Source organism: Mucor mucedo (genome assembly GCF_025094135.1).
Source record: "Mucor mucedo strain NRRL 3635 chromosome Unknown EV154scaffold_136, whole genome shotgun sequence".
Taxonomy (NCBI): Eukaryota; Fungi; Mucoromycota; class Mucoromycetes; order Mucorales; family Mucoraceae; genus Mucor; species Mucor mucedo.
In genome coordinates this window covers 1-14664 of record NW_026252420.1, presented here as the reverse complement: position 1 = coordinate 14664, position 14664 = coordinate 1, and the positions used below count along the sequence as shown (strand labels likewise).

At 36.7% G+C, this 14664-nt stretch overlaps 1 protein-coding gene across 1 annotated transcript; it reads left to right on the top strand.

Annotated features, from left to right (window-relative positions):
• Nucleotides 1-14149: 14149 nt before the first annotated feature.
• On the top strand, nt 14150-14664 carry EV154DRAFT_576422 (uncharacterized protein; the record flags this gene model as incomplete). Its single annotated transcript, XM_051606489.1, has 1 exon — nt 14150-14664. A coding segment is annotated over one exon (515 nt), but the record flags the coding sequence as incomplete, so codon positions are not given.

Sequence of the window (14664 nt, the reverse complement as noted above, 5' to 3'; positions counted from 1 at the left end):
CAGTCTCGTGCTCACTTTTCTAACTACTTTATTATGAACATCAGTGCTAATAACCTATATCCACCTTATCTTTTAAGAACTATTACCAGTGTCTTAACAATGTTTGAATATTTGGAAAAAGACGATATCCCTAGACCCAGGCTTGAAAATTGATCTATGGAAAAGTGTTAATTGTTTATATATCTGATTAACATTTCTATGCGCAATGTTTTTGCTTCATAATAAAAATCTTGATAATAGAAAATATTAATTTCAAAGGCGGCCCCTTTATCCACCTAAAACAAACAATTTTTTAGTTCTTCTCGAATAATGATATATTGTTTGTGAAATAGGGTTCATACACTGTTTTTCTAACCTCGATAATAAAATGCTTAATGATATTGGTTGTTATACTGGGTCGAAGGGCGACCTCTACCACGAAACCCCCACAGAAAAACATTTTTTTTTTCAATGACCTTTTCCGTAAAAGTCACTTTTTATATAATAGCTTTCTCCACAATAATCAATTTTTATATAAGCTCTTGTTTTCAGTTTAATGTTTAATGTTATGGATTGTATTCCTGGGAGGATGGGTTTTCCCGGCCTCTAATTTTGTATCTCTGCTCAAAAACATTACGCCGTGAAAAAAACTCACGCTTTAAAATCATGGCGCTGTAAACAAAATCGCGCTGTAAAAAAAGTTATGCTCTAAGATATAATGCTGTAAAAAAAGAAAGGAATACTGTTTTTCAGAAGGTTTCAATTTAATGCTTAATTGTATGGGCCGCATTCTTGGGTGGAGGGGTTCCCCTTTCCCCCAATATTTTTTATCATCACTGCTTTAAAATTACACTGTTAAAAAAAGCATACTGTTTTATAAGATATTTATAAGCTCTTTCATGCCTAATACTAGGGGCCGTATTCTTGGGGGAAGGGAAACCCCTCTCCCAAACCCCCCTCCTCTCTTGCGGGGGAAACCCCCGCCCCGCCATTTAAAATCTTAACTTTTGTAACTTTTGTGACTGACAATTAGCTCGCCTTGTGACTGTTTTTTTACGATTTCTATTTTTAAAATGTTATTAGTAATAAGAATAAAGCCCCACAAGCGCTATAAATCTTATTTAGTTGTTTTTAATCGATTTGTTTTTGTGTTAAACAAAGTTTCTCCACAGGAACGATGGTTGCAAACTTGTAACTATGTATGATCAAATTTCCATCGTCATCAGTTACAATTTGACTTAGTATAATATTACTGTTGGTACCGAACTTATCTGACAAGTACGAAAAGGCCTCTGACTTTAAAATGTAATGTTTTTTCAGAAACGCTATTTCTGACATCAAACAATGCCTTTTAAAATAGGGTTTGTTAGCCATCACGTTTTCGACGGAAGAACCAGTTCCAACACGAAATAAACTATCCCATAAAATGCTGTTATCTTTCCATCAATTGATATAATGAAACGGGGACCCATTATACACCTGAACGCAGTTAAAATGATTCGATAAAACTCAAAACTCGTACTCCTGCCTATATGATGCAATAAAAAATCACTAAACCTCCTCGTTCAGGTTTTACTCATTTCTGTACAGAATATGAATATATGTCTTTACTGTTTTTTGTGCCAGAACAAAGAATTTCATCAAACAGGATAATTTTAATTTGGTTTTGATTCAGTATTCTATCTGTTTCCAGTTTTTTCGGTGTACATAACTCCAGCTTTCGTAAAAGTAGCACTGGTGGATATGTGGTCTCTTATCGTTGTCACGCTTTCTGTTTAATAAAAGGAACAACAAGACATTTTTTAGGTACCCGTTGAACGGTCGTATCATTTCGACCGAATTACAAGTCACCGCAAAAGAAGTTGTAATGCATTAAACGCTGACACCACTCTTGTTTTTGTTACTTATTAAAACATAGAGTTGTTTTTCCTCATATTTTTTGGAAGACAGCCAAACCATGTCGCACGCGACTGACCAAGTTAGCCTGCCTAATTTCCTTATTGCTAGTATTTGTAAAACTAGTTTTAGAACTTGTTGAAAGGCCACTTTGAACACTGCACCAGCATTGAGCAACACTAACAGTTTTATTTCTCAAAATTTGGTGCGTGTTTCAAAAATAAAAAAACGTTTCAGTAAACGTTATGAAAAAAAACAGTTCAAGTTTTTATAAGTGTTTAACCGACTAATATACTTTTTTAAAAAGCACTGCTAAACCGGTTAATACCATGTAGTATCCGAAAAAGGAAAAAATAAAAACGTTTCCAAAACGGTCACAATCATATCAGTAAGTGATACCATTAAAAATAAATAAGACTTCAAACGATTAAAATACTTTTGGCAGGCGCTGTATATACGTTTCTGCCGTCCAACGGATGTTTAGGTATGTTCTGGTAGGATTTTCGAGTTTTGCTATTTTTGAAACGCATGCCTATAAGCTCCGTACAGGTTTAGATCTCTTGAACTCTTCAACAAACGTTATTAATCCTTTGTAATCAATTGCGGTTACTAGGTAAAGGTAACCTGAGAACGCGAATGTGTTGAATCTGGACAGATAACGGACCAGAGTTTCCCCACGTATCGGATATAGACGGATAACGGACCGGAATACCCAAAAGTCATCCAATCTGGACAGATAACGGAGTAGAGTTTCCGAAAAAGTGGAATACCAACGGAAAAAGGACCTGAGTTCTTGTTGTGACTTAAGGTAAATATAAACTAGATAGCTGGCATCTCGCGCACTTCGTGAGCGGATCCAGCGTCTGAAACGCACTCAAAGTTAATAATTATAGCCTTTATCTGTAATATATAAGGAGAGATAAAAAATGATGATTTAGACAAAATATAAAATTTAATGGGAGTTAGGTGTGCATGAGTAATTCAGGATAAACAACATTTTTGGTAGTGTTTGTTTAGCTGAAAATAACACGGATATTTCGTTTGCTGATGTTGCTCTAGTATATCTAATAAATACTTTTTATACGCAATGCAAATCAACATTTTTACACTCAATGCCAATCCACACTGTTACACTCAATGCAAATCAACATTTTTACACTAAATGCCAATCTACCGGTCTCTGTTCCTGGGGGATGGGGCAAGCCCCTCCTCCCTGACCCACCCCCAACTCGGGGGGAAACCCCCGGACCCCCTCGGAATTAAATTTTTCCGCTGAGTATGAATTCCGCTAGATTCTTTTATACGAATTGTAGTATACAGTGCGTCCGCCCTCAATTGGACACTTTTTTGAAAATATTGGTCGGATTTTTGAAAAAAATTGGTCACGTTTTTGAACTTTTTTGGTCAAAAATGTGAAATTCAATTGGACACTTTTTTGAACTTCAATTGGTCACTTTTTCGAATTTCATTTGGTCACTTTTTCGAAAATGAGTTGGTCAAATTATTTGGTCATTTTTCACATATACTTTAAATATTTTAGTTTAACATGCAATTTTTTTATGAAGACGGTACTGGAAATATTAGAGATGATAGAGGTCAAGAAGCACCTTCTTTTGTTGAAGAAACATCTTTTCGTTTATAGAAATTGACTGATCTTCGAAAATGCTTCAAAAGCAAAGACATTCAATTTGAAATGCCAATTTCAAATGACATTACGATGGAGGAGGCTTCTCCTAAAAAAGAACGGACTCTTCAATACAATGTTTATACTATTGAAGATCGTAAGCGATATTTCTATTTTTTGAAAGAGAAACTTATGAAACCTAAACAGGCAGCTGAGGCCGCAAACGTAAATTATGACACGGCACGCAAGTGGAAAAAGGCTTATGAGGATGACCCTGAAAGACATATACCTACTAAGAAAACCAACCTTGGCTCCAACAGACCAGTTAGCCAGTTAGACGACAGGCATAAAACGCATTTGGTAGAGTTTTTTGATGAATATGCTTCTGCAACAATCCAGGATGCAGTAGAAAATTTGACAGCGACCTTCCAGGGCCTACAAATTAAAAAAACAAGAGTAGCCGAGTTTATGAGGGAACAATGAAACTTAAGCATCAAAGTTGTTAGTCGTCATCCAGTCGGTAGAAATAAGGAAGCAACCCTTCAGGCTCGTGCTAACTGGGTTGAGCATTGGATCGGAAATGGTATGGACTATCTGAAAAATTGTATCTTTGTCGATGAATCAGGATTCGATATCAACATGCGCCGTAGTCGTGGTTGGTCTCAAAAAGGTACTGAAGCAATCATCACAACACCCTCAGCTAGAGGTGTGTCTCACACTGTAATTGGTGCTATATCAGCTATCGGTGTTGTTAACTTAAGTATGAGAGAATCTGGAAATGTTAAGAGGAGAAAGGTAGTAGGGGCAACAAAAAGAAAGGCGCCTGAGGACAAGTTATCTGTCCCCAAAGGTACTACAGGTGGCTACTATCTTCAGTTTTTAAGCGATACCATGGATATCATGGATGAGTTTCCTGAAATAAAAGGTTATTTCATTATTATGGATAATGCTCCAATCCACGTCCCTGGGGTAATTGACCCTGTAATTGTAAAAAGAGGTTATACTCCGGTATACCTCCCCCCATATTCACCAGAACTTAATCCCATCGAACAATTCTGGGCTATTGTAAAGGGAAAGGTCAAGCGCAATAAGCTGAGTGACCTAGAGTCCCTAACTACACGCATAACTGAAGCTGGTGAAAGTGTACCAGTTGAACACCTTGTAGCATTTATTCAACACTCAGTTAATCAATTCGACAATTGTCTCAAAAAAATTCCTATATAGCTCACACCTAACCAAAATAAATAATTTTCAAAAATATGACCAATTCATTTAATAAAAAAAACCGACCTCCGGCCGGTTTTTTAGGCGTTCTTCAGACTGCCGATCGGGACCTGCGGCCCTCTCGTGGGACTGAGGTTTTTGTTTATTTGCTGTTCGGGACTTACAGCCCCTCACTCACTAATCAGTTAAAATCATGTAAATGCTTGTAGTATGAATGCTGTGTTTGCCCGTTCGGGACTTACAGCCCCTCACAGACTAATCAATTTAAATCGTGTAAATGCTATAGTATGGATACCATGATGGCCGTTCGGGACATACAGCCCATCACTCGCTTATATAATCAATAAAAAAGTGTGACTTCTGAAAAGTGATGATATTTTTAAGCACTGTTTTTGTTGGACATAGTATTTTTTTTTAACCCTTTTCCCTTAGGCTTTCTAACTCCGTAAATACTCCGTGAAGAACGCCAAAAAGTGACCAAACGATTTTCGAAAAAGTGACCAATAGAAGTTCAAAAAAGTGTCCAATTGAATTTCACATTTTTGACCAAAAAAGTTCAAAAACGTGACCAATTTTTTTCAAAAATCCGACCAATGTTTTCAAAAAAGTGTCCAATTGAGGGCGGACGCACTGTATTATAAGGTTACAGTATAAACAGATTATAGGATTGGTTTGAGATTTTTATAAAATGTACTTTTTAACAAACGAAATATACGAGTAATTATGTAAAGGACTGTCTGCTGGTTTCATATGTCTAGTGGTTTTTTTATTAACCAAAGTATATAAAAAAAATTACGCTGTTAGTAACTTAGTTATGCGCTAATAAATGTTAAGTCTTCTTATCTCATTGCTTTAAACTAAATCAGAAGTTTTTTTCAGACATACCAAATTAGTCCTGTGATGTTTTGTTTCGATGGTTCTTACCTAGATATTGGTTTTTACGCTTATATCCCAAGTGGTATCAGCATTGATAAACTTTTGTTTGCCCAAAAATTGCGGTAGCTTGGGTTAGTTGCCTTTGTTCCCAAAATAACTCCACTTTGAATATTGTTCGAATTGCACCTGTCACTTGAAGATAAACACAGGTGTCTTGGTCGGCCATATATTATATTATGAATGTTTCAATCACAACAATGCTACATGCGAATAATATGATAATAGAAGTAAGGATAGATTTGTTTACCTCATTTCTTTATCATCAATTATCTGACATTAGCGAGAAACTGACATTATGTCTCTCACCTACATATAATATATATATGGGAAAACACAACGACAGCCAGCAACGCGGAAATGGTTTTTTATTATCCGGTGAATATCCTCTATGTGTAGACGTGTCCAACGATATAAACAATTGTTTTGAACAAGATGATTACCACTAGAAGGCGCCCAAAGCAGAAATTTTGTAACCGCTTTTGGTAAATGGTAAAAGGCATTTCTTCATTTAAAGTCAGTGATGCCAGCTACAACCGGTGATTCGGTATAGAGTGCATCTGCTTTTAGGTGATACGTAAAAAAATATTTAAGCAGAGACAAATAATTAGATGGGTAAAACACATTTCCCTAAGAATTAATATCCCATCTGAAAGGTTAGAATAGTTTTTAATGTTGATTAAAATGAGAATCTACATATATCAAATTAAAAAACAATAACAGATTCTGGATTCATCATTTTTTTTTAGGTGCGGGCGGGGAAAAATGTCACAACCTCTACGAAATTGTTTTTAGGGCAATAATAACCTGCCACTAATATTGTTAACCGTGCTCGGAATTTGAAATAACCTAATGTTTGTGCTCACGAATTTAAAAACCGCGAACAGACTATTTAGTCGTAAGAAATCGCTTGAAACACCTTCAACCTTTTTTGTGTACTTAGTCGAACTACTTAAATTTTTAAATATACATTAAAACAAATATTCTTAAGATGCGTGACCCTTCTTCAAATTATTATATCTACGGAAACGTTTGAAATATTGATTTCAAGTTGTTTGGAGACAGCCTATGAAATTGCAGCCGGAGGCTCCATACTACTTACACTGAAACGTTTTCGGAAAAAAAAACATTCCCCCCCCCCTACATAAAAAAATCCGGCTATGAATAAATTTCGTTTTATATTACTTGTACTAGTCGGATATGAATGCTCAAAAATATCACAAAACACGTCAGGAACTACTCAAAAGAAGATGTACTCTATGAAGATTTAAACAATGAAGACTCCAAACTCTTTCACTACATGCCGATCTGAAGTGATGGTATCCTTCCAGGGACGAGTAACACAGCAGCTTAAGTTGAACGTTGCTTTTGGTACCGATGTCAGCAGTACTATGAAGATCCAGTGCGCTGGCAGGAATATCAACCTCTCATAAGCAACTATGGTATGTTGTATAACATAAACAAAGCCAAACACCTGGACGAAGTTGCGGCATATGGTTAGTGCAGTAAGGGGCAAAAAAAAAAATTCCCCAGCGTGGCATTAACTACATAAGTACCAATAAAGTTTGTCAAATGTCTTTTGCTTACCTGTGACCAGTACTTTTGGGAGCCTTAAACAGGACAATATTATTTGCTCTTGTCTTTAAGTTTTTCAAGGTTATGTCGATAATCGAAGAAAATACCAAGTCATCGTTCCAAGCTCGACTTGCAATCACAATGGAGGACGAGGTCAATAGCTCGATTTCATCCCCAACCTTATGATCATAATATGATATCAATGCATCAATCACCTTCGATCTCGGGACACCGAAGCATATTTCTTCCGAATCTGATCCAAGCAAAGACTGAGGAATAAACGGACACCAGACTTGGGCACCAGAGGAATGCGAACGGTAGGTGTCTGGACGATCCGTAGATTCAGGGAATTGAATAGACTGCAGACATCTAACCGCCATCTTGTTATAATTCGCCTGGTGACGAAGGACGTTCGAACCATTTGCCCCTATAAGATGCGTGGACTTGATCAAGTTGGTGAACTTCTTAATTGTCCGCTCCATTGGTCGGCAAGAGTAGCATTTTAATGGCCCCATCTGTTCAACCAAATACGGCAGATGCATCAAATAATGGTTATTTGCTGTGAACACTCGCGCATTGATACGACTTGCAACAATCTCTCGATTCAAAAACGCATGCCAACTACTAAAACATCTAAATGTTTGCGTTAATGTCTAATTTGTAATATCTAGTCTCTGATTGTCATGTTACCCTTTCATTTTTGTAATGTCCCTACGAGAAATGCGCCACTGCAAAGCAATAGAACATCCCTCCACCAATTCCATCAACGCACATTTGGTTTCATTGTTCTGGACCAATGGAAGTACAATGGTCGGGACAATGTACAAGAGAAAGTCTAAATAATCGACAGCTCTTCCGATACCTACACCGGCATCCCAAGTTCCCTCAAAAGCTGATGGTATGTAAACCCTGCTCTGCTTCACCTTTTCGTCAATCTTTTTGATGATAGTGTCATCACGTGCGTTCAAACCAAAGGTATATTGTGCATCTTGAGTGATGAATTCACGGAACTTTTTGTTTTTCTTGGGATCCAAAAGATTATACACCAAAGTACCAAGCCCTCTACCAATCAAATGCATCTCGTCGCCAAGAAAAAAAGATGTACCAGTGAAGGTGGAAAGAGAGCTAATAACAGGATCAACACCAAGCATATCGAATCGCTAATTCATACTGCGTTTAGTATCTTAAAAATATTGGTGCACACTTTGAATAATTTACCGCATCGCCGTTGACTAATTCGTCTTTGGTTCTCATGTCACCTGCATCCAAGAAGTACATACCGTAACGGCAACCTTCAGGATGTCTGCCAGCAATTTTGCAAATTCTGCAGCCATATTTGCTCGTGTGTCCACGATGATTCATTAAATCAGCAATTCCTGGAATATCACCAGTCATTCCGAGCAAAAATACTTTACTTTGGTGCACGATTTCATTGTTTTTTTCAACGACGAATCCTCTTGCACACAACGAATTGATTTCCTCGATGATTGGCGTCAAAAAACTCATCAAATACTTGGGCTTTTTTGGGCCAGGTAAAATAGCCAGTGGAATCATCATCGACTCCTTTGCTCTAACAACGAAAAGGTAAGTTTGATTAAGATAACATATACAAGTAAATTTAATTTCTAAACCTTTTAGAAGCAGGAATGTTCATCACCATGCAATGGACCAACGTTTGAGAGCTTCCAGGTTTGGATTTGTTGGGAAACCCATCGACGTAAAGAACAAGGCAGATGTCTTTGCGTGTGAGCAAATTTTGACGAAGAAATTCTTTGTACACCGAACCGGAAAACATGTGAATGTAGACGCCATCTTCATCATACTCGCTGAATTGGCTTGCGTACTTGAAGTCTTCACGGATTTCGTCGTCGACCAGTAGTTCCGCAAGTGAAGCCCCGACAGAAGACATAGCCATGGTTTGAAAGGCTTTTGGAGGTGAAATGTCGCCAGCACGGATTGATTCCTCAGCTTCATTTTGGTTTTTGTATCGCCCTTCACCACAAGCAGGGTTGATACAATGTGATTGCTGCACGTTATCATCAAAAAGAAAACATCCTTCGCGACACACGTCATACATTTTCACAGAATCAATGCTGCCTTTATCAAGTAATCTATGAATAGCCTCTGGAGAAGGAAGTAACCCGCCCAAGTCTAAATTGCAATTAGTATGAAAGGAAGTCTGTGAGTCAATATTTAATTTACCTGAGACAGCAACAGGATCAATGTAGGAAAGAAGGTTTCCATTGACATGCTTTACGACATCACGCTGGACCTGTCTTGAAACACCGTTATGGTCAAGAAGCTTAATTAAGCCTATGCCAAACTTTTGGATTATGTTCCAGTTGTAATCGTGGTCAAAGTGCTTGTATCTGATCGCATCTTCGAACATGAAAGCATCATCGCGTGCTAGTTATTGTAGCAATACATTGTAAGTTAGAAATTCGTTACTATGATTTTAATTATTATTACCTGCAGCTTCTTCCATTACAGTATCATCGTCCGCATACTGCTCATCAAGATTTTGGACGGAAGTAAGCTCTTCTTCAGCATCATCTTGTGTATTGGTATTGATATTGTTCATTCCACTTCTTACTGCAAACAAATGGCATTTTACTCTTCGTTGATGCTCGACCATTCGAGCATGGTTTTCAAAAAGACTGTCGCAATAGCTGCATGTAAAGTTACGTGATGAAATCATGGAATTAAATCGAGGGAAGTGTTAAAGAAAGATACCGTAATCTAATCCCAACATAAAGTATTCAACGCAGTTGCATTAACCACTAGATCCATTTTGAATCCCAGACAGCTGTCATTACGTATTGCAACTAGTGCTAATTTTTGTTATATAGTGGCATGGATTATATCATGGATATGATGTAAAGCCCATGACGTACAAGAATCTGGAGAATATATTATAGCGCGTTTTTCCTGACAAAGCGGTTTTTATCAATCTACATCATAAAATAATTTGAAAATGCCCGCATATTACACAAATGACATGGTTCGTACCATCATCGAACTTCAAAAGCTAGTATTTGATTTGCAAACCGAAATCCGATCCAACCACTCCCAGGTAAACGATCGTCTTGAAGCCATGGAAGAACGGTTGATTGGAGGGAGCGTGACTGACATGACACCGACAAGAGGTAATCATAACATGGCATTGGTATACTTTGACATACAACTAACACGTTTTTATAACAGTCGAGATGACCGAGCAATCGGCTGTCAGAATTATCGCTCGTTTTCCTGGAGGTAAAAAGCCTGACACTGGTATTGTAACCGAAAAGGGTAAACCTAATAGGATTAGTGACAGAGAGGCACTCTGGGAGTTCTTGTTGTGTGTTCGACCTGATTGATATCATACACCTGAGGAAAGTCAAGAAGAAATTGAAATGAAGAACGTGGAATTGAAATCCTTGTATGGTGTATTGATAGATTATGCTAAATCATGCATCACACAATTGAAGGCAGAGGTCCAGTCAGACCCAGTTCTTAGCATAAAGACATGGGGTATGCATTCCCGTGAGCTCAAGATGAAGTATATCCTTGCTTTGCAAGCGCTGGACTAGAAGAGGTAAGATAGGTTTGGATCAATGCTTGGATCAGTGGGGAGCTGAAAGACTGCTGGCTAGTGTTGCTCACAACACATTGGGAGATAGGTACGTACATTATAAAAAAGGAAGTTCGTTTATTGTTAAGCAACTAATGTAATTTTTGTTTTGCAGAGAGTGTCGAAAAAGAAGTCAAGCTCTTTGTCCGATGATGAAGAGATCATCCCTCCTGGTCTCGGACTAGAGCAACCAGAGAGTTTCTCTATACCCAATGAAGAGCAGTCTGGTAGAGAAAATGATGATGTGTCTTTGGAAAAAGATACTCCATTAGCCAGACGTGGTCGCAAAAGAAGAATTGTCAATAATTAAAGAATCTTTTAGGCTAATTCGCACTTTTAATAATTTTATATAAATTAAAAAACTTGCGGATGACAATTTTTCTGCCTTTCTTTCCTATTTGTATTCTTTTTTTTTGTAGCCAAAATTTTTATTTTGTAAGTACTGTCCTTCATGTAGTAGTAGACAATACTAAAATATATACCGTAAATAAATGTAGCGTACAAAACACCAATATTTATTATTTCTGTATATTTTAAATTGCCTAAGATTTATGTGTACATATGCGCCATATGCTGAAGGTAATAGTCATCTGAATATCCAATACGTCTTCTCTAATAAATTGTATAATAATAGATTTTATAGATTAGTCTCTCGGCTATAACGGCGGATTGAGGTAGTAAATGTTTTTTTGATATAAAATTCTTCTCTTGGGCCGTAAAAAAAATTTTTTAGGCTGTAAAAATATTTTTTAGCCTGTAAAATTTTGGTTTTAGGCTATAAAATATTTTTAGGCTGCAATTTTTTTTTCGTTTAGGCTGATAAAACTGTTTATGTCGATATGCTGCTACATCTCTCGAGGGCTCGCGAATGTTATCTGTATACATTAGTGGATGTTTGGTTAGTGTTATATCAACTGGGCCCGTCAATAGTAAGTGGCAAAGGATATTATGAATGTAAGTGTGCCCTTTCAAACTGGAGCTGATATGTACATAAACTATTTTTAAAGTAAAATTCAAAATAAACATTGAATAAAATAAAAACGTTTTCATTTAAATCCTGCTTCTTTATTATATAATTTATTTTTTGATTGCACAAATGTATAAGGTCCATCAGCATCAATAGTATTATAATTAAAAGTGATGTACTACGTTTTGACTAAAAGGACGCTATATTGTGGTAAAAAGACGCAACAGGTGGATTTTAGTAACTAACAGAAGTGGTATAATTAAGCAACATGCGAGAAAAGACCGCAACATTAAGTGGTATAAACACGGAACATGCGGAAAAAACCCGCAACATTAGGTGGTAAAAACCCGCAACATTTGGTGGTATAATATCGGAGTTTTACCACATCCGGTGGTAAATGAACTACAATTCCGCAACATTTGGTGGTATAAAATGGACGTTTTTACCACCAAATGTTGCGGGTTTTTACCATATGTTGCGGGTTTTTACCACATAGTCCGCCACTGTGTATTCCTCGTACTGTATTCTTCCGGCATGGTGCTTGGTTTGAAAAAGATACTTGTGTATTTGATATTTTATTTAATTTCTTGCACCTACTACGTCAAATATAATTAAGTCCAACTTAGAACTGACCAAAAAATGCGCACCGTATTGTTTACCCATGCCAGGTGTAGTTCAAGCATTAGGTTTTGTTTAAAAGACATATCACAATGTTCTTGTTCTTAATGTTTCAATTAATAACACGGTATCTCAACCAAAATAATCCAGGGTTGCTTATAATTGGTGAAATTTAGAAAGGGTCCAATCACAATAATGACGAGTGTTTTTCGTGAATTGTAATTACATCAGAAAGACAGCGAGGAAGCCTTAAATGATTTAAAAACCCGGCTATATCATCGACAAATGTAATCTTTTCGTCACTTATATTTTGTAGAAAGTGTGGTATTTGACAAAATATTACATAGAAACGTAATGAGATAAACGTTTATCTTTATTAGGGGTAAAAATAGACTGAAAGAACTCTGCTGCTATGAAATAATTGATCCTTTTTATATTGCACAACTCTCCTGAGTTTTAATGATGAGTCAACCTGTCAGGAGCGGACAGGCGGACAGGACAGACAGAAGAATACTTGCTTACAAGAACAAAGAAATAAAAGATAATTATTATTTTTATTATAAGAGAGAGAGAGAGAGAAAGAAGAAAAGAGGAGAGAGGGTTGTTAGATAATATATCCGATGAAGGGGAAGAAAGAAGAGGGAAAGTTAGGCTATATTTCTAGTAAAGGATTGTATAGATATTTAGCATAAAAATAAGCAATGACAAAGTTTAGTAAGTCATTACTTATTTATGACACATATTCGATGATTGATAGCTGACACGTAGATGACAAGGTGCTGACAAAGAATTACCAAAATTAATGCATCTACGTGACACGATCATGACACAACCTTTCTGGTTTTGGAATAGATCTATACTTTGTTTCCCGCTGATATAGCGCTAGTACGGATTTAGATTTAAAAAGGGACAATTATTATTATATAACAATTGTGATAGTGAGCACCAGACTTTTAGTTGTCAACTTAGTTTTATTATTTATTAAGAGTATTTCTGTAGTGATCTTAGACGATAAAATATATGGATAAGACAATAAAATGCAAATCGATAATAATACAGTGAGAGATGAGAAGAGAATATAGTTCTTAGATGTCAAAGATAAAAGAGTTTACGACGGGTTTATGTAAGAAGATGATGTGATTGTATAATTTACAATAGACAACAGACAGCAACAAAAAGCGGAGGAAATACTACTAGTATCAATTACAAGATAAATCCCAAATTTAGGTAAAGACAAAACTAAGGAGTCTTTATTAAGAAATGAAAAAAAGGAAGCGTATTTATAGGAAAGATCCTATCCTGTGTAACAACAAGCCACATTATTATTGTGTCAGGAACGAGGGAGGAACGAGACAGGCAGGACAGGACAGAGAATGAATAGCTTCTTGAAGAGTTGGTTATTTATTTAAGAATAGGGAAAAGAAAAGAGAAGATGATTATGAAATATATCTGATAAAGAAAACTGGGAGAAGTGAAATTTATCAGCTATATTTATCACCCCACTCTTCCAGTGCAAAATAAAAAAAATCATTTTGACCTCCGAGCCCACCAAAATTTGACCCTCATATTTTTTTTTACAGCCAAAACCACTAAAACCACAAGAAAACCACAAAAAAATTGGTAAACCACAAAAAAAAAATTTAAAAAAAAAAATCTTAATTGCGAGTGACTTTTGATTTTGGTTTCGCCACTGTTTCTCTTTAATTAATTAATAAATAAAATGTCTGATATCACCAAAACCTTCACAACGTATAGTTATAACCGTATTTTGTTGGAAGCAGAAAGACGCAAGAATTTTGATCTTGAAATGTTGATCGAGTGCAATGAATACGACGAAAACTTTACTTTGGACGACGTCAAGGCAGCAGTAGGAAAGCATTATGCTCAACTCATTCCCGAGGTGGAAAATCCTCGTGCCCTGAGCAAATACAATGTCTTTTGCCATTTACAAAAGACTGCGCCTCTTGAACCTAACCATGAGGGCACCGAGGCAGTTACTTTGACGTCTCAATATCTGTCTGAAAAGTATAGAAATCAGACAGAAGCCGAACTCGAGATACTGGAGGCTCATACCCAGGAGTTGGAGAAAGGAAAGCTCATGGGAACCTACGTCAAGTCAGGATTGGCGAAATCCAAGGTGGAATCAACCCTGGTGTCCTTTATGCGTGCGATGAATACTTTTAACAAGTTTGAATTCGCATGTATTTACGGCCAGGGTGAATCTTGGTACGACGT